The sequence below is a fragment of the Caretta caretta genome, chromosome 23 (genome assembly GCF_965140235.1).
Source record: "Caretta caretta isolate rCarCar2 chromosome 23, rCarCar1.hap1, whole genome shotgun sequence".
NCBI lineage: Eukaryota > Metazoa > Chordata > Testudines > Cheloniidae > Caretta > Caretta caretta.
In genome coordinates, this window is record NC_134228.1 from 2,204,133 (window position 1) to 2,231,849 (window position 27,717).

Consider the following 27,717-nt stretch of genomic DNA (forward strand, 5'->3'; position numbering starts at 1 on the left):
CCTAGACACAGACCAAAGAGCCTTCCTTTAGGCACTCGGCTCTGAACACTTTGGCCCTTTTGCACATTGCCCGTGGATGGGCAAAGTGAAGTCCAGAGAATAGACGTGTCAATGGAACCCCGGAGTCCTGCGCTTCTGCCCTCCCCTGCTCTAACCACTAGTCCAGCCTCCCCTCCCCTCCACCACTCAACACCCAAACCAACAGTCAAATAGGACACGGGAGGCCTCGTGACAGCCCATCTGCCCCGGGCAGGATGGGACCAACCCCCAGCCCCGCAAAGAGTCAACAGCGGCCATCCTGCCCGGGGACTCAGATCAATAACCAGCTTCCTCCAGGTGACTGTTGACAAAGGCTGATAAATATCAGCCCAGGACTGGGTTTCACTCAGACACGCCCGTATGACAGTACAAGTACCTGGTGCAGTGCCGGGCTGGTGCGGCCCAGCATGGCTTCCCCGGGGATCACCGTCCGCCTCATCGGCGACCCCAGCGCGGGGCCCCCCCAGGCCGCCCCACACTGGGGGCAGCGGTACCAGGAGCTCAAGAGGCAATGCCTGCGGCGGCAAAGTCTCTTCACCGACCCGCTCTTCGACGCCGTCCCCAGCTCGCTTGGATACTGGCAATTCGGACGTGGGTCTGAGAATATCCAGGGGCTGGAGTGGAAGAGGCCCCAGGTAGGTCAGATGCTTTCGCAGCCAGCCAGCGCTCCCTGCAGGCAGGGCGCCGGGGTCCCCCTGCCACTGGCCCCCTCCCTGAGGAGAGGCAAGATGTGAATCCCCACGAGTCTCCCGAGGATGGGAGGATGCCGCACTGCTGCCTCTGTGGGGTCAGGAAGCAAAGGGAGCCAGGTGCAGTGGGTGGTGTTGTTAGTACCTAGTCTCCCCGGCCGAGATCAGGGCCCCGTCGCGCCAGGCACTGCCCAGACCCCGGCCGAGATCAGGGCCCCGTCGCGCCGGGCGCTGCCCAGACCCTGGCCGAGATCAGGGCCCCGTCGCGCCGGGCGCTGCCCAGACCCCGGCCGAGATCAGGGCCCCGTCGCGCCGGGCGCTGCCCAGACCCCAGCCGAGATCAGGGCCCCGTCGCGCCGGGCGCTGCCCAGACCCCAGCCGAGATCAGGGCCCCGTCGCGCCGGGCGCTGCCCAGACCCCGGCCGAGATCAGGGCCCCGTCGTGCCAGATGCTGCTGTCACGGAGTCCCTGGGCGATGCTCTGGAACTGCTCCCCATGAAGCCAGTCAGGACTCTGGGGCAGTCACCTTCCTGTGAGCAGCCTGTCTTCAGGACACAAAGCTCACCCGGCTTCCACCTTCCTGGGTCTGACCTCGGAGCATTCAGCCTCCTCTGCCCCTCCGTGCGCTTCCCACAGCGAGTGCGCCCAGGCAGGGTCCTGGGGAAGCCAGAGGGTCCTGCCCCCCAACTTCGCAGTCAGACGGGACTCTCGGCCAGCCAGTAAAACAGAGGTTTATTAGACGACAGGAACATGGTCTAACACAGAGCTTGCAGGTGCAGAGAACAGGACCCCTCAGCTGGGTCCATTTTGGGGGGCAGTGAGCCAGACAACCACGTCTGCACTTCACTCCATGTCTCCAGCCAGCCCACAACTGAAACTCCCTCCAGCCCCTCCTCCTCTGGGCTTTGTCCCTGTCCCGGGGCCAGGAGGTCACCTGTTTCCTTTGTTCTCCAACCCTTTAGCTCTCACCTTGCAGGGGGGAAGGACCCAGGCCATCAGTGGCCAGGACACAGGGTGTCGGCCATTCTCTGTGTACAGACCCCTGCACACACCTGCCCTCTAGGGCTCTGCAGTGATCATATACCCTCATCCCTCCACCTAGATACTTAAGAACTGCACAGGGGAAACTGAGGCACCCCCACACTATTCAGAGGAACCATTAAGTACAGTCCCCCTTCGTCACATCTCTCCCCCCTTTGAGATCGAACTGAGCGGGGTCACTTTAGCCAGTGACCTGGGAAAGTTCAAAGCCACCAATGTTCCCATGGATGCCCCAGCATCTCTCCCGTTCCTTGGTAGGAGTTACACCAGGCCCTTCCAGTTTCACGCCCTCCCTTAGGTCGGGGGTGGTTGATAGCACTCGCAGGCCGCATGTGGGAAGGTTTATGCGGGGTTTATGTGGCCTGTGCCCTTTGGCCACCCCAAAACGCCAGGGGGTCAAACTGGGATTGGGTCTTCTCCCCAGCAAGCTGGCCAAACACAGCCACTTGGTTATCGGACTGTTTAACTTTCTTAACAGCTTTCACTTCATCTGAGACCTTCTCAAAGCTATCCACACTGGATCTTTCAACAGGAAAGTCAGTGGATCCATTTACAACAGAAAATTTCTGGTTGTTAGGAACTGAAGCTTTCTTGATTAAATCACTTTCACACCCTTCAGTTGCAGTAAACTGCTTGCAAAGACTCCATGAGGATTCCTTTCCCTAGGGCTTTTCTATGCAACAATTCACCCTTCACAGAAATTCTGCTCTTACCCTCTTTACCTAGGGCTTGCTCTAGAGGAACACTTTCCTGAGCAACAACAGACTCTTTCTGGGTCTCCCTTACATCCAGAATTACCTCTGGCCCATCAGGCGGATTCCTACACAATCCCCGTTCAGGCAAACTCACAGACTTCCTAGATAAAAAGTTAGAAGCATTCTCCTTCTCTTTGCCACACACAAGTTCAGGAATCTTTTCCTTCTTGCTACAGGTTTCCACACCCTCAGTAGGTAACACAATCAAATCACCTTCATGCTCTCCTTGTGCCCTGGCTAGGATCTCACCCTGATTAGACAGAGTTGCTCCACCCTTTCCCAGCCACACACTAGCAACAGGCAAAATACAAGCACCAGAATTGTCTGGGCTCTGGGATTTTGCTAGGACACTAACTGGATGCGACCTAGTTACAGGGCCATTCTCCCGAGCAGACACAAACTTAGGACTCTTCCCTTCCTGGGCTTTAGCTGAATCCAGAACCAGCTCTGAGACAACTGCACGGCCCTCAACCGTCACAGGCTGAAAGGCCCCTTCTGTCTGCTCCACAGACCAAGAAGAGCCGGACACACTTTCTCCTTTCCCAGACACACAGCTTGGGATCTCATTCCCCTTGTCCCAGCACACAGGGCTGGTCACAGACAACTGCTTGGAGATCAGGGTAGCTCCCTCCACAGGCAAGTCAATACCCCTGGCAGACACAGGCACGTCTCCTTCCCTGTCCCACTTCTCCACCCAGCTAACAGGTAAGGTCCAGGGACACTCATCTTCCACTCTCCTCGCCTTCCCACCCTGCTGACTAGACACAGCCATCAGCTCACAAGGCTGCCTAGGCTCATCCAGACTTTCCTTACCAAGCACCTTGCCACTCCCCACAGATCCCCTGCCCTGCCTGTGTCTCCCCCCACTCAGCTGGGGTCTCAGCTCCCACTGTGCTCAGCGCTGCCCTTGCTGTCCCAGTGGGGGTAGGCAGCGAGCTCCCTGCTTTCCTCACTGCATCAGAGCCAGCCTGAGCCACCTGAGTCCCACTCTCCGGTGTGCAAGGGGGGCGGGGAGCCCCAGGGGGCTGGTTACAGGCAGGCAGGTAGCCTGAGCCTAGCAGCTCCTCCCCCCTGCCAGCCAGGTCATCTGCATTTCCTCTCCACCGATCGGTTCCCTGGATTCAAATTCAAACCCTTGGCCATTACAGGAGCAGGGCCTGGATCCTGTTCCAAAGAGACACAATCACCCCACAACAGGGTCTCGCAGCTGGTGTCCTGGAGAACCCCAACGGCCAGCCAGCCCCACCCGTCCTGGGTCTGCACAGGGATCTGGGCCATAGGCAGGGCGAGGGGCTTCGTCCCTGGGACCCTCACCCAACTCACACAGCCCCTCGGCATCTGAGGCTGCACCACCCAGGGCCTGACAACAGTTCCCTCTGTCCCAGGATCTCGCCACCCCAGGAATGTCTCCCCGTTGACCATCACTTTCCGCTCCCACTGGAGGTCCGAGGGGCCTGACCCCAGGAGACTCCACACAGACATACAGGTTGGGGCCAGGAGTGGGAGCCCATCCACCTCCCCACCCATCTGGCTGACGGAGTCTATGGCCTTGGGACCCAGCAAGGGAGCTAGACACAGGGGGTTTTCCGCAGGGTCCCCCTGGTTCAAATCACTAGCCTGCTCAAAGGCAGTGAGGTGGGTATCCACAGCCCCCCTTCCTTAACTAGGGGCAGCAATTTAGTCTCGAGGTTCCCTGTGGAACTGGCCCCCCAGGGTCTATCCCCACTCACCCCGGGGAGGTCCCCTAGGCCTCTCCGCTCCCCCACCGCCAGTTCATGCTGCTGCTGCTTCTGCAGCTCTTTCTCGGGCTCTCGCTGTCTCCCACGGTTCTCTTGCTCTCTCGGACTCCGCTCCAATCCCGTCCGTCTCCGATCCCCGGATGGGGAACCCGATCGTGAAGACCCTTGTCTGGTCGGGGACAGGAGTCTTGGGGATGCCTGGCTACTACTCCAGCTGCTCCCAGATCCTGCTATAGCCCCATTTGGGGTCAGAAATCTGTTCCTTAGAGCGGTCATCCTCCTCCAGCTGCACGATGAACTGTGCTTTGGTGAACTTCCCAGTGCTCAACCCTCCCTTTCTGCACAGGGTTACAGTGTCCTTCTTAAGGAGACGGTGACAGGCCATCACTCCGCTCTTCCCAAGTTGCTGTGGACTCACAGGCCTGTGTGCTCTCAGCTCCCCACGGTTTCCAGGGAGAACCCCTCGTGTGCCAGCCCTTCTCGAGGTCACCACCTCTCTGCCAGGGTCGAGTGGCAGACTCCTCCACCCCTTGGACCGCTCGCTGCAATCCCCCACTCGCTGCAATCCCCCGGGGAACCCTGTTACTGCAAAAGTCCTTCTCTCTCCCAGGGCCAAGCCGCAGGCTCCTCCGCCCCTGAAACTGCTCACTGCAGTCCCCAGGGGGACCCCATTACTGCACAGTCCTTCTCGCTGGTCACACACTCCCAGGGGTTAACCGCCCCCCGAAACCGCTCCTCTCCTCTTCAGCACGCCTGGTCCTCATCAATCCCCCTTCGTTTTACTGCTCCCCAGTCACTTATTGCAGGAAGCGCCATCCATGGGGTGCAGTACATCCCACTTCTGCCACCAGTTGTCACGGAGTCCCTGGGCGATGCTCTGGAACTGCTCCCCATGAAGCCAGGCAGGACTCTGGGGCAGTCGCCTTCCTGTGAGCAGCCTGTCTGCAGGACACACAGTTCACCCGGCTTCCACCTTCCTGGGTCTGACCTTGGAGCATTCAGCCTCCTCTGCCCCTCCGTACGCTTCCCACAGCGAGTCCGCCCAGGCAGGGTCCTGGGGAAGCCAGAGGGTCCTGCCCCCCAACTTCGCAGTCAGACGGGACTCTCAGCCAGCCAGTAAAACAGAGGTTTATTAGACGACAGGAACATGGTCTAACACAGAGCTTGCAGGTGCAGAGAACAGGACCCCTCAGCCGGGTCCATTTTGGGGGGCAGTGAGCCAGACAACCACGTCTGCACTTCACTCCATGTCTCCAGCCAGCCCCAAACTGAAACTCCCTCCAGCCCCTCCTCCTCTGGGCTTTGTCCCTTTTCCCGGGCCAGGAGGTCACCTGATTCCTTTGTTCTCCAACCCTTTAGCTCTCACCTTGCAGGGGGGAAGGGCCCAGGCCATCCGTGGCCAGGAAACAGGGTGTCGGCCATTCTCTGTGTCCAGACCCCTGCACACACCTGCCCTCTAGGGCTCTGCAATGATCATACACCCTCATCCCACCACCTAAATACTTAAGAACTGCACAGGGGAAACTGAGGCACCCCCACACTATTCAGAGGAACCATTAAGAACAGTCCCCCTTCGTCACAGCTGCCCAGACCCCGACTGAGATCAGGGCCCCGTCACACCAGACGCTGCCCAGACCCCAACTGAGATCAGGGCCCTGTCGCACCAGGTGTAGACACACCAAGTGAGAGAGTCCCCACATCTAAGCTGAGCAAGGTTAGTCTTGTGGTTAAGACACTGGATGTGGACTCAGGAGATAGGGTTCAAATCCTGGTTAACTGCCCCCGGCGTGTCCTTGGACAAGTTACTGCATCTCTCTGGGCCTCAGTTTCCCTAGCTCCAAAATGGATCTCTAGGAGCTAGTGCAATAAGTAACCACAGCGTCTCGTTCATCAGGAATTGGGACGGCAGAGGGGTGGCTGCAGCAGCCCCGGGCACAAACAAAGCTGTCACTTAACAGGGCAAGAATGCAAGTCTCTAATTAAGAAGGTGACTTGTTTTCTTCGCCTGGAGCTCTCTTCTCAGTCCCTGTTGCAGTATAGGCAGAAGTGTAGCTTCCAGGTTGTTTGCTTTACGATTAGCCAAATGAGAAGTGATTTGTTTCACTAATCAGAAACCGGAGTCGGGCAGAGGTTAGGCTGCCAATTCTTCCTGTACCCAGGTGTGTCTCGCAGTGAGCACTGATCATGAGCTCGCAAGCGCTCCGACTGCTTGAGGCAGGCTCTCACACCATTGTCAAAGGGATCCCAGTACCGAATTGAGTCCAGACCAGGGCTTGAGTTCCACGCAAGATGCGCTGGCAACGATTTGGCCTGGGATGGTGGAAATCTTGCAAGCTCAGCTGCAAATGGGAAATTTCCCATCAGCTGGAATGGATGAAAGGTCCTGAGACCGGCCTAATGCCCCCCCGCCCTCCACATCCCATCTCTACTGCGCCCCCACAAGAGTGGCAAGTCGTTTGCGGCTGAAGCTACGGTTGCTAGTGAAGAATGCACTGTAAACAGAGGGATGGGAACAGGGCTAGATAGCTTTCAGATGAGAACACTCAACATCTGTAGTGTTGCCCCTTCTTCTGCCGCTAGTATCCTACTACTGACACCACTGTTGCCCCTGTGCTGAATGGCAGCAGGTGTCTGGAGCCCGGCAGTTTGGCTTCCCATTGCAGGAGAAATCACTGATGTGGAGTGTGTGTCTATTCTAGGTGTAACTTGCTTTATTTACACCCATGCCCCAGTCTTGGTGTGAGATGGTCAAACAGCATGCAGGGTGATACCTTGTCCTGGGAATCATAGACCAACGCCAAAGCTCAAGGAGCAAGTCTGCCTCAGGAACGGACACTCAACAGTGTGAAAGGCAGAGAGCAAACTACCTGGCTACTCTCCCAGCTCCCTCTCTCCCCAAACTGCCGCTACACAAAACCCTTGTGCAAACCCCAAACTACACAGCATGTCTGCAGGAGACTCAAACCCTGCTCGCACACTGAGAACTCGGAAGACTACGTGTAACAGCACCACCTGGTGACGCCTGCCCTCGCGGTATAAAAAATGACAGTCAACCATTCATTCCCCTCCTGCTGTATAATATCCGTGCTGGACTCTGCTCCTCAAGCCAGAAAGCTCCCTTCTCTATTCTGTCTTGCAGGAAATCTGCAGGTCCCCAAAGTTCATAGAAGAGGAAATGAGCCGGACTGATGTCAAACAGGGCCAGCTGGGTAAGCACCTTCTCCTCCCCTTCTGAGCGCCCTGCACGTGGTTTCATCTTCCACCTTGGACAATACGCAAAGAGGTGGGCTGCAAACTTAGCCCTGCCGACAGAGCCCTCACGCCACACGTGGGCAGTAGCTGCACCCTCACAACTGCTGTGCCTTTCCTGTTGGCCCGGAGTGGCACACGTGGGGGACAGCCCTGCTCTCCAGTGGCTAACCCACGTACAGACATGAGAGAGAATTTCCCTGCAGTTTCCTGCCACCGCCAGGACAAATCTTACTGAATTAAACTACATTCAATATGGTTTAACATAAGCACCTTAGGAGCTCATTGCATTAGAAATGCCAGCATTTGTGTGTTTATTGCAACAGATTAATGCAAACCTTGGAAAGTGTGAAGAGCTTCCAGGGAAACAGCTTGCTAACTAGGTGAACAGAGTTCTGTGGGATGCGAGTCCGTCTCCGAGCCAACGCAGCTGGTTTAGCTGAAGCTGTTAGCACCAAAGGTCGTGGGTTCAAATGATTCAAATGATCCAGCAACAGAACTGTCCCAATCCACTCACCCCTCCAACAGGCAACTGCTGGTTCCTGGCTGCAGCTGCGTCTCTCACCCTCTACCCACGGCTCATGCAGAGGGTGGTACCCAGAGAGCAAAGCTTTGCACGAGAGGACTATGCTGGCATCTTCCATTTCCAGGTGGGTTGCCCAGCCTGCGGGACCAAAATGGGGCTGGTCAGGGGAGCTGGCGGATGGTGGTAGACAGAGGGGGTATTTCCCCACCTGGCCGGGGGGGGAGGTGGGGTGGCTAGGGCAGTTGCAGGATCGTAGCCTAGGCTGTGCATTAGGAGTGAAAGGGAGCCTTTACTTCAGGGTTGGCACATTGTGGGGCCCCAGGTGCCAATGCGTTAGGTGCTGTCCAACCTCAACGCAGAAAGACCAAACGGACGAAGGGTCCGATTGTCAGAAGCGAGAGGCACCCACAGCTCAGCCCTGGCCACTTTCCGCACCTCTTGCGTTCTGCTCCATGTCACTCCTTATGCTGTCATGGAAATCTCTCGCTCAGGATGTGCTGTTCACCTTCTCCTAGCCCCTAGTCTCCAACTCCTCCCCCCCAATTGTTTCCAATCTCCCCTAAGTAGCAAGCAGGGTCATTCAGGTCGAGCTCCCAAGCATGCGATGTCCCAGCAAACCGGTGTCCCCTGCCCCCGCCACCCAAAGCATCAATCGGGACTAAGCCAAAACCTTGGCTCTGAACAACCTCAGACGCATGGGGAATTTGGCTCAGAACTTCATGGCACTGACCAGTGGTGCTCTGTGCTGGAGACTTTCCAATATGAGGGTGCTGCTGTGGGGCTGATCCCGGATTGAGGGCCTGACCAAAATTTTTCCATCAAATGCCCGAAAACCTGAAATATTTTGATTTACAAAATTGCCACCATGGTGCCTCATGGGAATTGTAGTTCCAGGGTCTCATGTGCCTGTTCTCCTGCATGGCCAGGTCTCCCAGGTTTGGACTACATCTCCCAGGATGCATCACCATCTTGCCTCTTCGAGGGCGTGTTTCATAGGCCTCCCTGGCCATGGGGCATCATGGGAGATGTAGTCCAACCAGGGGGATTGGCCCATAGAGGAGACTAGGAACACAAGGTGACTGAACAACTCCTCCCATAAGGCACCAGAATGGCACTGTTGAATGGAAAGGCTTCAGTTCAGTGTTTCTCAACCTTTTGGATACCAGGGACTGGCTTCTGCCTTCCTAAACTGGATCAGGGAGATCTCAGGGACCAACACTATTAGGCTTAATAGTGGAGTCACTGACGGAAACGTATTGACCTTTGGGTCCGGTAGCAGCATGCACTGTGCTAATGGGTTCTTACTCTCCAGTTCTGGCAGTACGGGCAGTGGGTGGATGTGGTGGTTGACGACCGGCTGCCTGTGAAGAACGGCGAACTGGTCTTCGTGCATTCCTGCCAGAGCAATGAATTCTGGATGCCCCTACTGGAGAAAGCCTATGCCAAGTGAGTTGGCTCATCCCTGCCCTACAGCCTTGCATTGCCATGAGGCTACGTAGCTGGGGAACAAAGCAATCCTTGGTACTGATGTTGCACTGGCTGGCCAGAGAACTCAGAGAGCCGAGAAAAGGGGGAAAGGTTCATTTTCCCAAGTTGACAGTGGGGAAAACTGAGGCACAGAGCCTGTCCAAAACCACACAGTCACTGGCATAGGCCCCAGGAGTCCTGAGTCCCAACCCCCCCTGCTCTAATCCACCAGACCCCACTCTCCACCTGCAGCTGGGCACAGAACCCAGGAGTCCTGCCTCCCAATCCTGCATGCTCCCTTTCTGTTTCCCCTTCCCACCCACTGCCCCAATATCTGTTTCAGGCTCAATGGCTCTTACGAGGCCATGAACGGCGGGTACATGAACGAGGCCTTTGTGGACTTCACGGGCGGGGTCGGCGAAAGCTACCAGCTCAAGATGCCCAACCCAGAGCTCTTCAAGGTTATCCGCGTGGCCCTCAGGAAGAGGTCTCTGATGGGGGCACACATCAAGGTGAGCGTAGGGAGAATCTCTCCTCTCAGCAGCTGATGTAATGCTGGGCCCCCGGTGGAGCACCAGGAGCAAAACTTGAACCCAGGACCTTGGGATCTTAACCAGCTCCTGGCATGTGTGAGGGTTGCACTTCTCCTGTGTGGTTCTGGCTCCTCCTAGTGGTGGCTGGGCCACACAGCTGTTTAGGAGCCTACTATGATGTTGGCTACCAGACCTACACAGACCCTGACCGAAATCAAGGCTCCCGTTGTGCCAGGTGCTGCAGATACCAGCCAAGATCAGGGCCCCGTCGGGGCCGGGCGCTGCCCAGCCCCTGGCCAAGATCAGGGCCCCATCGGGCCGGGCGCTGCCCAGCCCCTGGCCAAGATCAGGGCCCCCCATTATGCTAGGTTCTGTAAAATGCAGAGTCCAAAGAGCTGACGTTCTACAGACAAGACAACAGGCAGGATGGGGAATGACCCGGCTGAGTAGCAGAGGTGGGAGTAACACCCTGCGCTCTGAGGGTCCCAGTGCACAATCCTACCCATCAGCCCGTGCTGCTTGCGGTTCTAGCCCGGCTGGGCTTGGCACACACCGGGGGCGCTTGGCGGGAGTGGGTGTAGCAGGCATGGCAAGGGGACCCCAAGTCTCTCAGCGGAGTACCTTGCCGTAGCGTAGGCAAAGCCTGATTGGGGGGGGGTGTTTCTTCCCTCTCCCCTAGATCTCCCAGAAAGAGGACATGGAGGGACTCATGCCAGAGGGGCTGGTGAAGGGACACGCCTACTCCATAACGGCTGCTCGCAAGGTGGGCCCGTAGCCACCCCTCCTTCCACTGGCTGAGGGAGCGCAGAACGTAGTGCCGGGTGGCGCTCGGGGATTCTGGGGGCAGAGACACAGCCTGGTTAGCTCTGTGAAGCGTATCGCAGGAGCACCCAAAGGCCCCCAACGAGATCAGAGCCCCATCGTGCCAGGTGCTGCACAGACAATCCCTGCCGCAGTGGGGTTCCACTGTAAACCAGGGAGCCAGCCTGGCCCGCTGCGTCGTCTTCTTTGGGCGGCCACCCCCGGCAGGCGATCAGGCAGTGCAGCGGGGAGATATCCTGGGGGGCTCCCCGCCTGCATGTGGATGTGCAGGTCACATGACACTTTGGTGAGAGCCAACGGGCTGGAGGGGGAGCTGGGCCCAGCCTGCACGACAGGACCTGCCGCTGCGGGGTGGGTTTGCTAACTGCCCCCTGCCAGGGCATCCCACCCCTGCCCCCGTGACAGGCTGTCAGGACTCAATCCCCCCCAAAAGGATTTTAGTACATATTGTCTCCCTCTGCTACCTTCCAGTTGCCCATCACTGATCTAACTAGCCCACAAAATTCCCATTATACAAATGGGGAAACTGAGGCCAGGGGAGCTCCAAGCAAGCGCCTCAACCATCCTTCGATAATTACCACATCACCGTAGCACCTGGGAGCCTTTCACAGCACAGAGCCCCACAGCGCTAGGCGCTGTACAAACAGAGAACAGAAAGACAGACTGGAGGCGAAGGATAACACAAGGGTTGACAGGTAGACACAGACAGGGCCCAAGGAAACAATGAGCCATGACTGGTCAGCGTGATGGGCCGGGCAGGGTCCCAGCAACCTTCCTGAATGCCGATCACGTGCCACGATTCAAGCCCGTTTCCCCGTGTGCCTTTGTACAGCTGGATCACAGGGGCAAGAAGTTAAAGCTGCTGCGGCTGAGGAACCCCTGGGGAAAGGTGGAGTGGAACGGCCGGTGGAGCGACCAGTGAGTGTGGGGAAAAGAGTGGGGTGGACCCGAGGGGCACACCAGAGTTTTAATGAGGAACACGACAGTGTTCTGACAACTGCTTGCAACATACATCACCCCCAGGCTGTGTTACTTTATGGGTGAGCAGCGATTACACCCAGGGTCTCTGCACTAGGAAACACAAGCCTTCCCAGCCTGAGCTAACAGACCCAGCTCCGTTAGCTTAGTTTCCCGTGCTCACTAGCTCGTCACCCCTCTGCAAGCAGCAGCGTACGGGGCGTTGGGGGGCTAGTTTCCCACTGGAAGAGAAATCAGGGATGTGGCATCAGGGAATGTTCTCAGTACAACTTATTTATTGACACTAGACATGCCAGTCCTGGAGCAAGGCTGGTCCCACGCGGCACTCAGGTGAGCCCCTCGTTCAGGGATCTCAGCCCCACCACGCGGTTCCCGGCTCCACCCCCAAGAGCTGACTTGAGTGAGGGTGGAGCGCAAACTCCCCGGCTGCTTGCCAGAGGGCCTCAAAATGAAATGAATGACAACGCGGTGTTTCTTCAAAGACTGAACCCTTGCTCACACACGAAGAACTTGTAAGGCTGTGTGAAACCTGGTGACTCCCCCCATCACAACTACATGCCTGGAGTGGGACTCTGCATCTCAAAGCACAAGCCTCAGCTGCCAGAGCTAAAGGACCTGAGCCAGTAACTCTGGGGCAGGTGCAGGGTCTATATGGCCCAGACACTGGGTGGCAGAGTCCCGGGTAGCACATCTAACCCCTGCACCCTTCTCCTCTCTGCTTAGCTCCTCGCTGTGGGCAGGGCTGGATCCCCAGCTCCAGAAGAGCCTACAAGTGAGAAAGGAAGACGGGGAATTCTGGTAAGAGACCCAGCCCCTCACACAACAAAGGGGACTATTTGGGGGAGCTGATACCGGGGTAGGGGTGGGAAAGGGCAGCGCAGGGCATGTCAAGTATGACAGGCGGCGCTGTTTCGCATTACTAGTGTTATTACCAGTAGCATTATGGTAGTGCCCAGGCCTCCGACCGAGATTGAGGTCCCTGTTATGCCAGGTGCTGCACAGACCCTGACAAAGATCGGGGCCCCATTGTGCTGGGTGCTGCAAGGACCCTGACCGAGAACAAGGGCCCCGTTGTGCCAGGTGCTGCACAGACCCCAACTGTGATCAGCGCCCGCTTTGTGCTGGGAGCTGCCTCAGAGAAGTTACAGTTGAAATAAACAAATGTTGGGAGGGGAAACTGAGGCACAGGGAGGGGACGCGCCTGGCACAAGATCACCCAGCAGGTCAGTGGCAGGGCTCGGAATAGAACCCAGGTCTTGGGGCTCCCCGTCTGGTGCCCTGGCCTGCTAGATGGAATCCCTGCTATTGCACAGGGATGCAGTAAAGAGACAGGCTAGGCCACGTGTGAGTCTCTACAAGCGTGGGGAGAGAATGGGGCCCAGTCCCCAGCTGGTGTGTAAACTGGTGCAGCTCCACTGGAGTGGACAGGACTGAACTGATTTCTGCCAGCTGGGGAGCTGGGCCGCTGGATCCTGCTCAGAGCCAGGTGCTCCAGGGCTTCCTGACAGACCAGTACTAGATTGTGTCTGCACCTCCCTGCTCTCTCTCTGTCTCTCTCAACGGACAGGATGCAAATGGACGAGTTCCTGCGGTACTTTGACGGCCTGGAGATCTGCAGCCTGACTCCAGACTTGCTGGAAGAGGAGGAGGTGGTCGCCTGGAACGTTCACTCCTTCCAGGGGCGCTGGAGCATCGGCTATACCGCCGGCGGGTGCAGGAGCTCGGGCCTTCGAGGTAAAGGCCTCTGCCCGAAGGAGGAGTGGGGAGAGGGACTGGCTCATGAGCCCTCTCATGGTTAGGTCAGGGTGAACAAAGGCTGCTGATCCTCAGCCTGAGCCCCACAGCTTGTCCCCACTGAGAAACCCCCCTGAGACGGAGCACAGAGAGAACTCAACATGTCAGCTGGCCCTGGAATTACAGGGGGCTGCGGGTCGGGATTGAGGGGCTGCAGCAGATCCGGGGGGGTGGGGGTGGGGCAGGGCACAAGGAGCCCCTGCAGGAGCCAAGCGGCTGTGTATGGCGGGGGGGTCTGCCGGCTGGTGCACACAGGGGCCTTAGGGGCAGAACCTGGGATGGGGTTGGGGGATCAATGACTAGGCAGATCCATAGGGCCTTTTCCACCCACAGCCCCCCACATGGGCTGGGGGGAGTGGATGCAGCGGGGGGGGCTGTTGCATGCTGAAGCAATTGCAGGGATTCCTAGGGGTGGGGGAGGTTCTTTGCTCCCCCCCCAAAGCATAAAGGGCAATGTCGCCTCCCCCTTTCCCCCCACGCCGATGCTGAGACTGAACTGGCCTCGCCCCCTCAGACAACTTCTGGATGAACCCCCAGTACAATGTCCGCCTGCTGGAGGCGGATGAGTCCAACCTGCGGAAGCAGCGCTTGGACCCCAGCTGCACCCTGCTGGTCTCCCTGATGCAGAAGGACCGGCGCCAGGGCAGGAAGAGGGGAAAGGACTTTCTGCCCATTGGCTTTGAGATCCTGAAGGTAAGGGCTGACCCCGGGAAGTGTAAGGGGCCTCGCTCCACCCTGGGGTCAGCCGGAGCACCTCCCACTGAGCTCACTGGCCCAATACACCAACCCTTCTCTGCCCACCCAGCGGGCTCCATCTAGCTCCTTGCTGGGGCGTCCTCGCCCACGGAGAGTGACAGCCCCAAGGGGGTGCCAGCGGCTATGCTACCCGCCCCTGGCCAAGGGGCTTGGGGCAATTGTCCCGCAGCGCTTGGATTTGCAGTGACAGCCAAGGGTGAGACCCTGGCCCCCTTAAATCCAGAGGCAAATAATCCCCCCAGAAGAGTCAACCCTGGGACTGGGGTCAGGGGCGAGGAAGGTGGTATTAGCAAGGGGGATTTTGGGTGCTGGGAAGTGGGACAGGTCAAAGAGGAGTGAGACGCCCCAACTGAGGTCAAGGCCCCCTCATGCTGGGCGCTGCCTGGAACCCCACCAAGATCGGGGTGCCCGTTGCACCAGGTGCTGCGCAGAAGTCAAGCGAGACAGCCCCTGAACAGACGGAGGAAGGAGCGTTCTCCTCCACGCGACAGGTGGGGAAGGGAGGCCCAGAGAGACGCGAACTGACCCCCAGTCTCCTGCCTTCACCACAAGGCTGCGGCAGCCTCTTACGGCTTCCTTGAGAAGCCCCGGGCAGGGCAGGGTGGTGCTGTAAGGAAGCTGCCTGCTCCAGTCAGCGGGAATGGAGCAGGTTCTGCATCCCGCTGGGAACCCCGATGCTCCTCGTGAGTGACGCTGTAGGGACGTGGTGTGCGCAGCCCCCTGTCAGAGCCTGCCCTGTGTCCCAGCGGAGGGAGCAGAAGAGCCCTGGGGAGGGAGGGGAGGACCACAGAGACCACCAGGGTTTCTTGCTCAGTCGCTCTCTGCTGTTTTTCTCTTACAGATGCCCAAGGAGGTAACTAGCGAGAGAGAAGCTGGGCTTTCCATCAGCCCTGGCTCTCCGTGCATGGGCCAGACTTTCATCCCAGCTTGTGGCCAGGCGGTTGATTCGCAGAGGTTAAAACACGGGGATGCTGATGGGGATGGCTCAGAGAGCAGCTTGGGCCATGTTGGGAACTGCGGGAAAGATCAATGAATGGGATCTAAAAGGAGTGAACAGAGCCAGATCCCCGGGTGGTATAAATTGGCGTTGTTCCTTTGGGTGCTGTCAATGGGGCCAGATCGCCAGCCCATCTAAACGGGTGTCACTCCATTGGCTTCCCTGGAACTCAGCTGGTTTGAACTGGCTAGGAGGCAAGCAAACCCAATACCTCTGCAACAACTGGAGCCCGCCCCAGCAGACTACAAGCCCAGTCACTGACCAAGTTCCACACTGACTGGCCCAGACCCTCAGAGTTATTTTGGCACCCAACTCCCACTGATTTCAGACCCATCTCCCCGCAGTACCTGGAGCAGAAGACCATGTCCCAGAGGAGGGCGCTGCTCCAGCCTCTCCATGCTGTGTGTTGGACCTCGCACATCCCTATGAGGGATGTCACCGGCCGCTACAGGCTGCCGCCAGGGGATTATCTCATCATCCCCAGCACTGGCTACCCGATGGAGGAGTCCGATTTCATCCTGCGCATCTTCACGGAGAAGGCACACAAGTTCCTGTGAGTCCCAGCTCCCTGACACCCACGGGCCTTGCAAAGAGAAGCCGTGAACAGGGGTTTGCACGGTTTTGCACTTTGACGCCCATCGACAGCATGGCTGAGGGGTTAAAGAAGGGACTGGGAGTCAGGACTGTGGGGGCCCTGCCCCAGATGTGTCGGGGAGCGGTTAGGTTAACAATGGGGGGTTATGACTCCTGGGTTCCATTCCCAGCTCTGGGAAGAGAATGGGGGCTAACGGTTAGACTGGGAGTCAGGACTCCTGGGTTCTTTTCCTGGATCTCCAAGGGAATATTAGCTAGTGGTCAGAGCACAGGGGCTGGGATTCAAGAGACTGGGATTCTTTTCCCAATTCTTCCCCCATCTCCCAGTGTGACCTTGGGCAAGTTGTGTCCCTGCTCTGTGCCTCAGTTACCCCATCCCTACAATGAAGTTAAATACCTAGCTCACCAGAGGGGGTGTGTGATGTCTAATCCACGTTATACAGCAGCCTGGTACCTCGAGGCGCTGCATGCATTTCCCATCCGCTGCATGGCGATTCTTTTCAACCCCTGCCACTGCAGAGTGGTCTCCTAACACTGGAGCTGGGCAAGGGATCAAACGGGGTGTGGGTGTGGTCCAGTGGGATAGCGCCCTCTATCGGACACCAGTGCAATGGCAGCAGCAGGCGGCGTGGCACAGTTTAAGGCCTCAGATCACCAATGCATTTTAAGCAAGCGCTTAAATCCATCCCTGTTTCGCAAAGCACATGCTTAACTTTAAGCACGTCTAAGCATATTAAGCATTTGCTCAAGTGCTGTCCCAGAGAGGGCTGCAACGCTGACTCTAAATGGCTAAACAAAAGGAAGATGCTAAAGAAGAGAGAGAGAAGGAAAAGAGTAAAGAAAACAACCCGATACTGAGAGGAAGGGATAAGGAGACTCAATTCCCAGGGCTGCCAAAGCGTTCCTCTGTACCATGGGCAAGCCATTCACAGCCTCACTTCCCCCGTCTGTACAATGGGGAGAAGAGCACCTCCCGACCTCACAGGTGTATGAGGATAAATACACTAAAGAGGGTGAGGCGCTCAGTTCTCCAGTAACAGAGGGCCATCGATCGAAGTACCTCAGATAGACAAATACTGAGTGCCCATCTTAACAAGCTATTGTGTAATATTTTTGTGACTTCCAGGGAAATCGATGATGAAATCAGAGCAGACATGAGACCCCCTCAGGTAACAGCATCTCGGCTAACTTACTGTGGACAGTCACGCTTACCAGTGAAGCACGTTCCATCCCAGCATCTCAATGTGCTTCCAAGGAATTTTCAACACCGTCCTTTCCGCGTCCCCAACGCAGGGCTAAGTCCACTCGCTGGTGAAACACACCTAGCCAGGAAGCACAAAAACCATCAGCCAGCGGCTCTTGAGAACATTCTGCAGGACAAACTCAGCCACTATACATGTGGATTCAGGTGGAGGAAGGGGCAGGGGGTGGGCGGGGTTGGGGAAGGGAGCCTTCTGAAATGTAGCCAGGGTTGTTCCTGGCTGAATGCACGCAGCTGCTGTTAAAGGGATTTATAGATGAACATAAGCCAAAGCTAAGAAAGATAGCAGCCTTTCTTCCGAACTGTAGGTGGGTACACACTGCAATCAACGTGACCACAAGTGTACAGAGGGAGTCGTGCGGACACCATGTTGGATAAACGATATTAACACAGGGCTTGATCCAAGGCTCATTCAAGCCAATGGGATTCTTTCCATTGCCCCAAAGCCCTTTGGGGTGATCCCCTCCGAAAGGAGAATTTAGAGGGTGTGGAATGAAACCAGAAAAGGGAAAAACTAGGGATGTTCTTAAGACGAGACACTACCAGACTGTGCAATTGCTCTTTGCTTCCATCCCGCAGTGGCAGGGTTGGTAACTGAAGCTGTAATTTTTAAGACATTTTGATTTCCATGTAAATCAGGCTGAGGTCAGTTCAGCTCATACTAACAAGCCTAAGCCAGATGAATTCCGGCTCAGAAATCAGGCAACACTTTCTTAACCGTGCGGGTGATTAGCCACTGGGACAAACTCCCAAGGGGAGTTGTCGTTTCTCCATCTCGCGGTGTCTTCAGATCCAGACCGGACACCAGAAGAGATGCGTTAGCCAAACATACCTTGTTGGGCTCGGTACAGGGGCATCTGGATAAAATGCACTGGCTGGCCAGTGTTATGCAGGAGGTCAGGCGAGATCCTCTAAGGCACCTTTTGGCCTATGAAAAGAAACCAAAACAAGTGTTCACACAGGTCGGTTAATTCAGGTAATTCACCACCTCTTGTCAGTCAGCGTGTCGACACTGGTTTTAGCGTGGGAACCTCCTATCTCTAATTTAATACAAGTCATGGCACTTGGGCTGCCCCTTTAGAGTACGGCTACACGGCAGTAAAAGCCCTGCAGCACAGCCGTGGCTGGCTCAGGTCGGCTGACTTAGGCCATGGGGCTAACGGTTGCCATTTAGATGTTCGGGCTCAGGCTGGCGTCCAGCCCCTGAGACCCCGTGAAGGAGGAGGGTCCCGGAGCTTGGGCTCCATCCCAAGCCTGAATGTCTACACTGCAATTTTTAGCCCCATAGTCCGAGCCTGAGGCAATTGATCTGGGCTCTGAGACACAGTGAGGCAGGGTTTTTTACTGCAGTGTAGACATATGGCTAAGGGCCAGAGAGCTGGGGCTGGCCAGTCCTGTCCTGAAGCAGCACCCCTTTAAGAACAGGGCTTTGGGCCTGGCAGAGGGGAGTATCAGGCATCAGCGAGGACTGGGAAGAGTTGTCAGGAGCAGGGAAGCCCTGGCAAGGGAGACTCTGGTTCAGTGGAAAGTTAGTGACTGGATTTATGCTGAACTGTCCTCTGTCTGGGTTTGTTGAAGGTGTCGGTGCACCGAGATTCTGGGTGTGGTGTTGATTTTCTCCAAAGCTAGGGGGACCAGCCAGCAGCCTACAGTGCTCTTAAACCAAAATGTCCATGCACAGATGGGCACCAAAATAACCGGCGGTGTGAATTACAAGGGATCTGGTTCCGGTTCATGTGTCAATAAGCCCCAAATGGCTGTAAGGAAACGAGTGCGGATTTGTGCATTGACAACCCATTTGCCCCCCATCTGCAGCAGGTTAGAAATGCAAAAGAGAAAAAACAGCCCTAGTATTTTCCCTCGGAGGGACTAAAAACCTAGGAATGATCCGAAACTAAATGGAAAATTGGGGGCATGGTTTTTCCTCAGCCTTTCACGCTGGGGTAGCTTTCCTACCACGTCTCACCCCAATGATCCCTCATTCCTTGGCCCCCTCTAGCGGCACCCAGAGCAGAGCCTCTTGTGTTGCAGGAAAAGATTCCACCGAGTTTCTTCACAGGTGAAAATATTTTAGGCAAAATGCCACAGGCAGCTGGCCTGAAAACCTGACCCTCTTTCCCCAGAGAATCCCCAACGAGGAGGAATTCGAGCAAACCTTCCTGAAGCTTGCAGGACTGGTGAGTGGGGTGGGGAGGATCCTGGGTTTGAATGTTTTGAATGGGATGGGTTATTGGGCTCTTTTTCTACACAGCTGGGCTCTGGATTTCCTACGAACACTTTGATTTGCTCTTGGGGCCAAGTTCTGACCTCAGATGAACTGAAGCCACACAGGGGTTGCAAGGATGGAAAAGACAACTGGCTATTTCCAGTGTTCTCTATGGGGGGAAAATCAATCAATCCAATGGTATTTGTCTGCCCCCCATTAACACAGTATCTGAGCACCCCATGCTCTTTCATATAGATTAGGGTTGTTCAGCTTAGAACAGAGATAGCTAAAGGGGGGGGGGTGGGATATGATAGAGGTCTAGAAAATCACGAACGGTGTGGAAGCAGTGAAAAGAGAAGTGTTATTTGCCCTTTCCCACAATACAAAAACCAGGGGTCACCCAGTAAAATTAATAGGCAGCAGGTTTAACACAAACAAGAGGAAGTACTTTTTCATGCAATGCACAATTAACCTGTGGAACTCATTGCCAGGGGTTGGCCAAAAGTATAATGGGGTTCAAAAAAGAACTGGATAAGTTCATGGAGAACAGATCCACCAATGGCTATTAGCCAAGATGGTCAGGGACACAACCCAATGGTCGGGGCAACCCTACACCTCTGATTGCCAGAAGCCAGGGGTTAATCGTTCCATGATTGCCCTGTTCTGTACACTTCCCCTTAAGCTCTGGTATGGGCCACTGTCAGAGATAGGATCCTGGGCAAGATGGACCCTAGTCTGACCAAGTGTGGCAGCTCTGATGTTCTCATCCCTACCTCGCAGGGGCTGGTAGGAGGAAGTGTGATTACCCCTATTGTACAGTGGGGAAACTGAGGCACAGAGCAGCTAAGTGACTTGCCCAGGTTGACACAGAGTCTGTGGCAAAGCAAGGAATTGACCCCAGTACCAGGCTAGCTCGCTGACCCCTGGACCATCCATCCCACTTCTGGGAAACCCCATTTAAATCCACTTGTGTTGCTTGGTTGGCAGGACAAGCAGATCGACACTGCCAAATTGCAGGATATCCTGAACAAGGTCACGGCAAAGCGTGAGTGCCCCTGCACAATCACCTCTCGAGGGAACCAGGGAATTGGTTCTACCTTCCCTGCACTCCTTAGCCCTGCTGTCCCAGAGAGGAGCTTTAATCCCAAAACATCCCCGACTCTGTCTGCAACCTCCAACGGACTCAGCTTAGAGGGTGGAAAGTTGGCCTGTCCCAGGCTTTCTCCCTCTCAAGACGGGAAAGGGTCTGGTCACAATGGAAATAAAACAGTTCAGCACCAAGGGAGCCAGTGTTTGACCAGTTCAGACAGGACCTGTCCGGCAGGTGTCTCTGCAGGTGGAACACTTGGCCTTTCCCCCTTGCGAGGTAAAGTAGTACAGTTCTCCTCCTTTGAGGGATGGGGAAACTGAGGCACAGGAGAGGGGAAGTGACATGCCCAAGGTTGCACAGGCAGTCTGCAGCAGAGGCAGGAAGAGAAGCCAGGAGTCCTGGCTCCCAGTCCCCTGCTCTAACCACTGGACAACACAACACACTCTCCCCCGCAACCCCTCCAATCACCATGAGCGAAGAATATCGCTCAGCAGTGGTGACTCCCAGTCCCCTCTCTCTAACCATTAGGTCACATACCGTCCCAGCAGCAGAAATTGAATCCAGGAGGCTTGACCCCCCCCGGCCCCCGCCGCCTGCTCCAACCACTGTATAACACTCTCTGTCCTCTACTGGAAAAGCTGCAAATAGAACCCAGAAGCCCTGATCCCCAACTCCAGTTTCAACCAGTAGAAGTTAATCCCCTCCCGACTCCCAGCCCGCTCTGTGGAATCCACTTCCTTCCCTGAGCCAAGGACAGAACCCAGCCGTCGTAACTCCCAGACTCCCCTGTTCCAACCACTAGACTCCCCTCCCCTCCAGGAGCATGGCAAACACTTCAGGCTGCTTCGGTGCCTCTTGACAGCTGCAGGCCCAGCAAAGATGATGGGCCAAACCCCCGTCTTGCCCACCGTTATGAGATAAGCCTTTATCTAACATCGCCACATGCCTACCTTGCAGAGAGTCAACTGAAGACGAATGGGTTTGGCCTGGAGCTCTGCCAGAAGATCATCCAGCACTTTGATGTATCCTTTGGAGAAGAAAACTAGGGTGGGAGATGTTAAGAAAAAAACATCACATGGCCCAGGACAGGGTAACCCCACGACGAGGCCCTGGCATGAGGGAACTCAGCTGTAACTGGGATAGCAATGCTCAGCCTCCGTCTTCTCTTGCTGGCAATGCGTATTACAGATCAAAGGGGCAGATTGTCCCGTATCTTCTGATTGTGTGGCTCTTCCACTGTTCCCTGTTCCCACTGTTGGAGATGGGAAACTTGAGTAGCTGGTTCCCTGGTTTCCGGCAATTCCTATGTTTGCTCTATGGGTGGGTTTGGCCTGAGCTGAGCCCCAGAGCCGCCTGGGAACAGGACCTCGCTGGGGGAGGAGGGAGCTGTTTGCATGAATAAGGAAGGGGCAGTGCCTCTGGGGTCCGGCTCTCTATGATGAAGGGATCTTAGGACTTTGGATTGCCAACCCTCCTGCTGGGAAACCCCATCAATGAGCTCAAAGGGCTAATCCCACTTGGGTCAGTGGGGTTTGAACCCTGGACCTAGAAGCACGTGCCTACCACTGTATGAGCTAAAGAAGTTTGTCCCAGCTCCTCAGAGGTACTAAGGCACCTAATTCCCATTGAGATGTAGGGCTTACAGCCCACAGGCGTGAGTTGTAGTAGCCTGATAACCTAGGATGGGTTACCCACAGGCAAAACTGTCCAAAGAGCCACGTTCACCTCATTGCGGAGGATACCCCAATGGGGCTCCCCGCTCTGGGCGCAGCCCACAGACACCAAGCTCTCCATTGCCCTGTGAACGGGGAACGGTGGTGGGAGAACAGGGGAAGTTGAGACAGGCTCCCCTTTGCTACAAAAGCCAGCCGGGTGGGAAACAGGAATCGGAGAGAGCTGCGGATCTCCTCCCGGCGCAGGGCTGGTGTTTTCCCTTCACTGAGCGGCATCAGCACAGCAAGACCGGCAAACTGACGCTGCCAGAGTTCAAGCACCTGTGGAGCAAAATTAAAGAATGGGAGGTACGCATGGTGGCAGAAAGTCACAGGTTCGAGTCCCACCCCCCCAGAGTGACGCAGCGGCTGGGTTATTAGCCATGCTGCCCTTCCGGAGAAGCAAACAATCCCCATCTCTGTAGGCTGCCCAGTAAAGGGGCTCCAGGGGATAGGGGAAGATTGGTACTCTTCCAAGCTCTGCCCTTGCGAGTCACCAAAATAAGGCATCGCTCACAGTACGTTGTATGGCTCAGTGAACCTCCCTCCCCGTTCTTAAATCAGTGACGAAATAGTTATTGGACACCTAAATGATCACTGGGCCTCTGCGTTCACCCTTTCCCGAGAGGGACAGAGGCAGTTCACACCTCTCTGAGCTAATGCCTCTGGCACTGGGCTTGATCTTCAGAGCTGCCAAGGGGTCACAACTTCCAGCCAAGTCAGGGAGAGCTGCCGCTTCCCAGCGCTGACTGGGGCCAGAGACCCACAAAATGCACTGACCAGGGGGCTGCATGTGGATTGGGCTCCGTGTAAAACCCTGAATTAGATTCCTCTTGGTGCTGGCCTCTGGCTCAGGGATGGGGCAGGGTGTGATTTTAAGCCCGTGTACTCTCTTGGATCCTAACTCTTCTGCTCCCATTTGACAGGCTGTCTTTATCGAGTACGACGTGGACCTCACAGGGACAATGAACATCCATGAAATGCAGCTGGCGCTGGATGCAGCAGGTAAGGAGAGGGGCGGTGTCAGGAGTTAAAGGAGAGCAGCAGGGAAACGGTAGGGGCTCTGTGACCTCTGTTGGGATGCAGGAACAGCATTGACCACGCCTGCCAAAAGGGTGAAGCCTCAAAGGTGTGGAGGGGTCTAAGGGGAAACAGCAGCTGGCCAGCCGCGGGGGACACTGCTGCAGAGGGATCAAGGGGGGGCCCCCCCGCTGTGGAACTCTGCTCAGACATGTGTGAGGATAGAGACAAGGCATACGGTCAGAGAGCTACCCTAAATGGGGGGGGGTGCAGATCTGAGTGCAAAAATGGGGCTTAACCCTCTGATAAAAAGACCTGGAGGTGTCCCCCACCTCCTCCACCCCGCAACTTGGAAATGCTGCCACCAATTTCTAAAGCGTCGCAGTCATTTCTCAAGCTCAGGAAATCCTGGCCACTGGGGACAGGGAGGAAAACGTGGGGTGCTTGCCTGACCCGCTGTGCAATAGAGTCAGCAATCCTCGAATCAGAGAAACGTCGGGCTGGGAGGGACCTCGAGACGTCATCAACGCCAGCCCCCTCCACTGAGGCTGGGCCGTGTAACCCTAGACCAGCCCTGACCGGGGTCTGTCCAATCCAGTGAAGGGGATCACACAACCTCCCTTGGAAGCCTGTCCCAGAGGTTTACTCCCCTTAGGGTTAGAAAGTTTCTACTTCTATCCAACCTAAATCTCCCCTGCTGCAGATTAAGCCCATCACATCTTGTCCTCCCTTCAGTGGACACGGAGAACAGCTGATCCCCACCCTCTTTATAACAGCCCTTCCTGGCTATTCTCAGGTCCTCCCTCAGTTGTCTTTTCACAAGACTAAACATGCCCAGTGTTTTTAAACTAGGACCAGGAGCCCACACTCTCAGCTCGATCATGGACCTGTTGGGGGCCTGGGCAAGTCACCCTCCTCCGCCTCTGTTCCCCTCCCCCGTTTCCTCTCTTTAGACTAGATGCTCCTGCCAGGGCTGTTCGTACAGCGCCTGGCACAAATACAAGCAGGAAAAAGCTCTGACACCAGGAGTGCTAAACATTAGCCCCAGGAACTGACCCAGGGCCAGGTCATGGGCACGATGCTTTCATCTTCCATTCAAGAGTTCAAAGCCATTTAGAGTAATTAAATAGGGATTCTCTTAACCTCACTGCCTCTTTGCCTCTCTGTGAAATCAAGTAACTTGCAAAGGTCACAGTGCTCTCGAGTCCCCACGGCTGTGCTGTAATCCCTAGACCATACAGCCTTTCCAGGACAGGAGGCACCCACTGAGTGCCCCCAGCTTCGAGTAGGTGTCTGTTGAGATATTGAGGCGCGTTAAACTGGAGAAGACAAGATCAGCCTGGGTAATAGCTGCAACAACAAGCCCCGGTGAAAGTCCGAACACCGTGTGAATCTCAGGCTTTCATTGTCCTTTTCGCCCTTTGCACGCAGGTTTCCACTTGAACCACCAGCTGAGGGAGGTCATCACAAGCAAATACCGCGACTGCTACCTGATGATCAACTTCGACAGCTTCCTGTCCTGCATGGTGCAGCTGGAAGCCATCTTCAGTAAGCGCCGTCTCCAGCTAGGCTAACAGATGATGAGCAGCTCCGCCGCGAGTGGCTGTGCGGATCCACGCCTCTCCAGCAACAGAGCCACATGCACAAATCACATGCTAAGAACACCCCAGTGTCAGCAACCATTCGTAACCCATCTTCTCCCCACCTTTCCACTTCATCCAATCTGTCTCCTCAGAACAAGTCGGGAGAAATACAGCCCTTGCAACATGACCCGGTGGTAAACCGGGTGCTAGCTGGGGGAAGGAGAAGAGATGTAAAATGGAGAATTTTAAAGGGGGCTGAAGGGGAGGAGAAGAGGTTTGAATCCCATGCAGGAGATTCAGAGATGTTAAGATCAGAATGGATCATTCTGACCATCCCAGTCTGTCCCTCCTGTACAGCACAGGCCAGAGATCTCACCCAGCGATCCCTATAGCGAGCCCAGTTTCTTGTTGAATTGGGGTGTGTCTTGTAGCAAGAGATGGGAAGCCAGCATGAGACCAGGCAGCAGAGGGGAGACACTGGAAGAGCAGGGCATGAAGCTTTTGCTCCATGTATTAATCAGTGGGTAACTCCAGCTGCTCATTTAAGAAGAGGATTTAAAAGCAATCTGTGTGGAGGGCCACATGGTTTTGGAAACAGATCTAAACTGGAACAATGGCTCAGAACGCTCCACTTGCTTGAATGTTATGGGCATGCGATGTCAACTATAGGGCATGATGGGACTGCTGAATTTAAACACCGTGGAGTCAGTGATGCAAATTGGGATGTAAGGGCTGAACTTCAGGCTCCTGTGTGCAACAGAGACTGATGTTCCCTGGGTCGGTGTCTCCATTCCGTGCTCACCGGGCAGCCGTTGACACCTGTGCAAAGCGACCACGCCAAGTGCCACCAATTCCAAATGGCAGCACTTGACACCAGCTTTGCACTGGTGCAAACGAGTGTGCACATTGCAGGGCAGAGGAGCATCCTACTGTGTGCACGCAGGCATTGGGGTGGGAGCGTTACGTGGGCAACAGCTGCCTCCTAAGTCTCGCTTTCTTTTGGTCGTGGCAGGGCAGTGCCGAGCGTATGACAAAACCGGTGATGGGATGATCACCATGACGCAGAAGGAGGTGAGAAGCATGGGTTACTGCCTCTCGCTCATAGCGGCTGCTGCTCTTTGCCCCAATGCCAGGCACTGAGCCGAGACCCCTATTCCTTCTGCAGCAGCATTTAGTAAGCCTGAGGCTCATGCTCACGAGCTTCTGTGTTCCGGCTGCCCTGACCTGTTGTGTTGTACCACCTCATGGTCCACTGCTGGGTCTGGTCGGGATGGGCATGCACCAAATCATCCTCGTAATCCCCCCCTTGTCCTGTCCTTCAAGAGAAGGCATTTGGAGCACCTGTTTAGCAGTGGAAGGAAGAAGGGCTGGTTTGAGCCAAATAAAGTGCAGACAGGAGCAGGACAAACTTCTCCCACTCAGCTCTGCCGAGTGCCAAGCTACTCCTGGGTCTCTAACAGCTTGGCCGCTACACCTCAATCCTGACACCTACTAGTACAGTTCGGAGATTGCCACACGCAGCCGTGCTGGTGCTCCTCAGTCCCAATCCGCAGCCCCCACTGCTATCTCAGCCCAAGTCCACCTGCAATCCCAAACCACAACCCCTCTCCCCTTCTCGTCCCGTTCCGGGCTTCTTCCCCACAGCTGTGCTTAACACCCTTGGTCCCGATCAGCCTCCCATCCCTGCTATTACACTCCTGCCTCCACCGATGTCCCTCAATCTTGGCTATTCCACCCCAGGCTTCCGACACACAGATCTACCAATGCTGTCCATCACCATACTGCCCTTTCGGGCTTGGGCGTATCTTGGACAAACCGTGCCAGCCATTACTCCGGTGGCAAAGGACTAGCATGTTTACCCAATGCATCACTCAGCCGCCACCGTAGGGCCCCGCTGAACACTCTGCAGTGGGTAGAATTGCTTCCTGACCCACCCCAGAGTATAAAAAACGCTAGTGAAATTCTGCCCCACCCCTTGCTTTTCTCTTTCCTATGACCCATGCAACCATCTTTCCTAAAGCAGCTTCCAGTGGGGGGTTCTGTTTGGCAGCACTTATCTTGACACACAGCATCGAAGATACACAAAGACTTGGGTTGCCTGCTAAATGGTTCGGTTTTGTTTCTGCCTTTCAGTGGCTGGAGCTTGCTACCCTCACCTAACCTGGAAGAACGGACAGAATCGTCTCCCGGGAGGATCAGCAACAAATACCTAACAAGAGGCAATAAAAAACAAACAAACATCAATTAAGGGGGATGCATTAGGAGAAATTGAATAGATAATGTTGCACTAATCATTTTGCACTAATCCATAGCATTCAAGGCTCGAAAGGATCATTAGATCATCTAGTTTGATTTTCCGTATCACACAGGCCAGAGTAGTTCAGCGTTATCTCTGTATTAAGCCAAATAATTTGTCTGGCTAAAGTCTCTCTTCCAGAGAGTCAGCCATGATCTGAAGTCTTTAAGAAATGCAGAATCTGCCACTTTCCTTGGGAGTTCATTCCCGTGGTTAATCACCCTCCCTGTTAATCTCCCTTCCTTCTAACTCTGATTTGTGTGGATTTAACTTCCCGCCATTCGTTCTTGTTCCGCCTGTCTCTGCTAGATTAAAGAGCCCTTTAGCAATATGAAATTTTCTCCCCAGGAAGGTACTTATACACCATAATCAAGTCACCTCTTGATCTTCTCAATACACTAAACAGATCAACCTCCTTAAGTCTCTCATTGTAAAGTGTTTTTTCCAGCCCTGGAATCATTTTTGTGGCTCTTTGCACTTTCTCCAAATATACCTGAACTGGTTCATCTCTTGGGATGAAGCAGGTTCAATCCTAGCTCTGCAGACTGCTCTGCTGGGGCATGGCCCTGC

The 27,717-nt window shown here is 55.5% G+C and overlaps 1 protein-coding gene across 1 annotated transcript; it reads left to right on the forward strand.

The window, feature by feature from the left end:
- Positions 1-446: 446 nt before the first annotated feature.
- CAPN12 (calpain 12) lies at positions 447-27,011 on the forward strand. Its single transcript, XM_048832788.2, has 21 exons — positions 447-674; positions 7,403-7,472; positions 8,041-8,162; positions 9,351-9,484; positions 9,849-10,017; positions 10,718-10,801; positions 11,693-11,778; positions 12,562-12,636; positions 13,406-13,572; positions 14,147-14,325; positions 15,230-15,241; positions 15,730-15,938; positions 17,106-17,148; positions 19,364-19,417; positions 20,434-20,491; positions 21,494-21,558; positions 22,480-22,557; positions 23,175-23,253; positions 24,700-24,816; positions 25,864-25,922; positions 26,985-27,011. The coding sequence occupies exons 1-21, from the start codon at positions 447-449 to the stop codon at positions 27,009-27,011; spliced, it is 2,115 nt and encodes a 704-aa protein (XP_048688745.2).
- Positions 27,012-27,717: the final 706 nt, after the last annotated feature.

Coding starts and splice junctions, on each gene's coding strand:
- CAPN12 (XM_048832788.2), top strand. CDS start 447: ATGGCTTCCCCGGGGATCACCGTCCGCCTCATCGGCGACCCCAGCGCG. Junction 23,254..24,699: donor GCTGGCGCTGGATGCAGCAG/GTAAGGAGAGGG, acceptor CTTTGCACGCAG/GTTTCCACTTGAACCACCAG. Junction 24,817..25,863: donor GCAGCTGGAAGCCATCTTCA/GTAAGCGCCGTC, acceptor TGGTCGTGGCAG/GGCAGTGCCGAGCGTATGAC.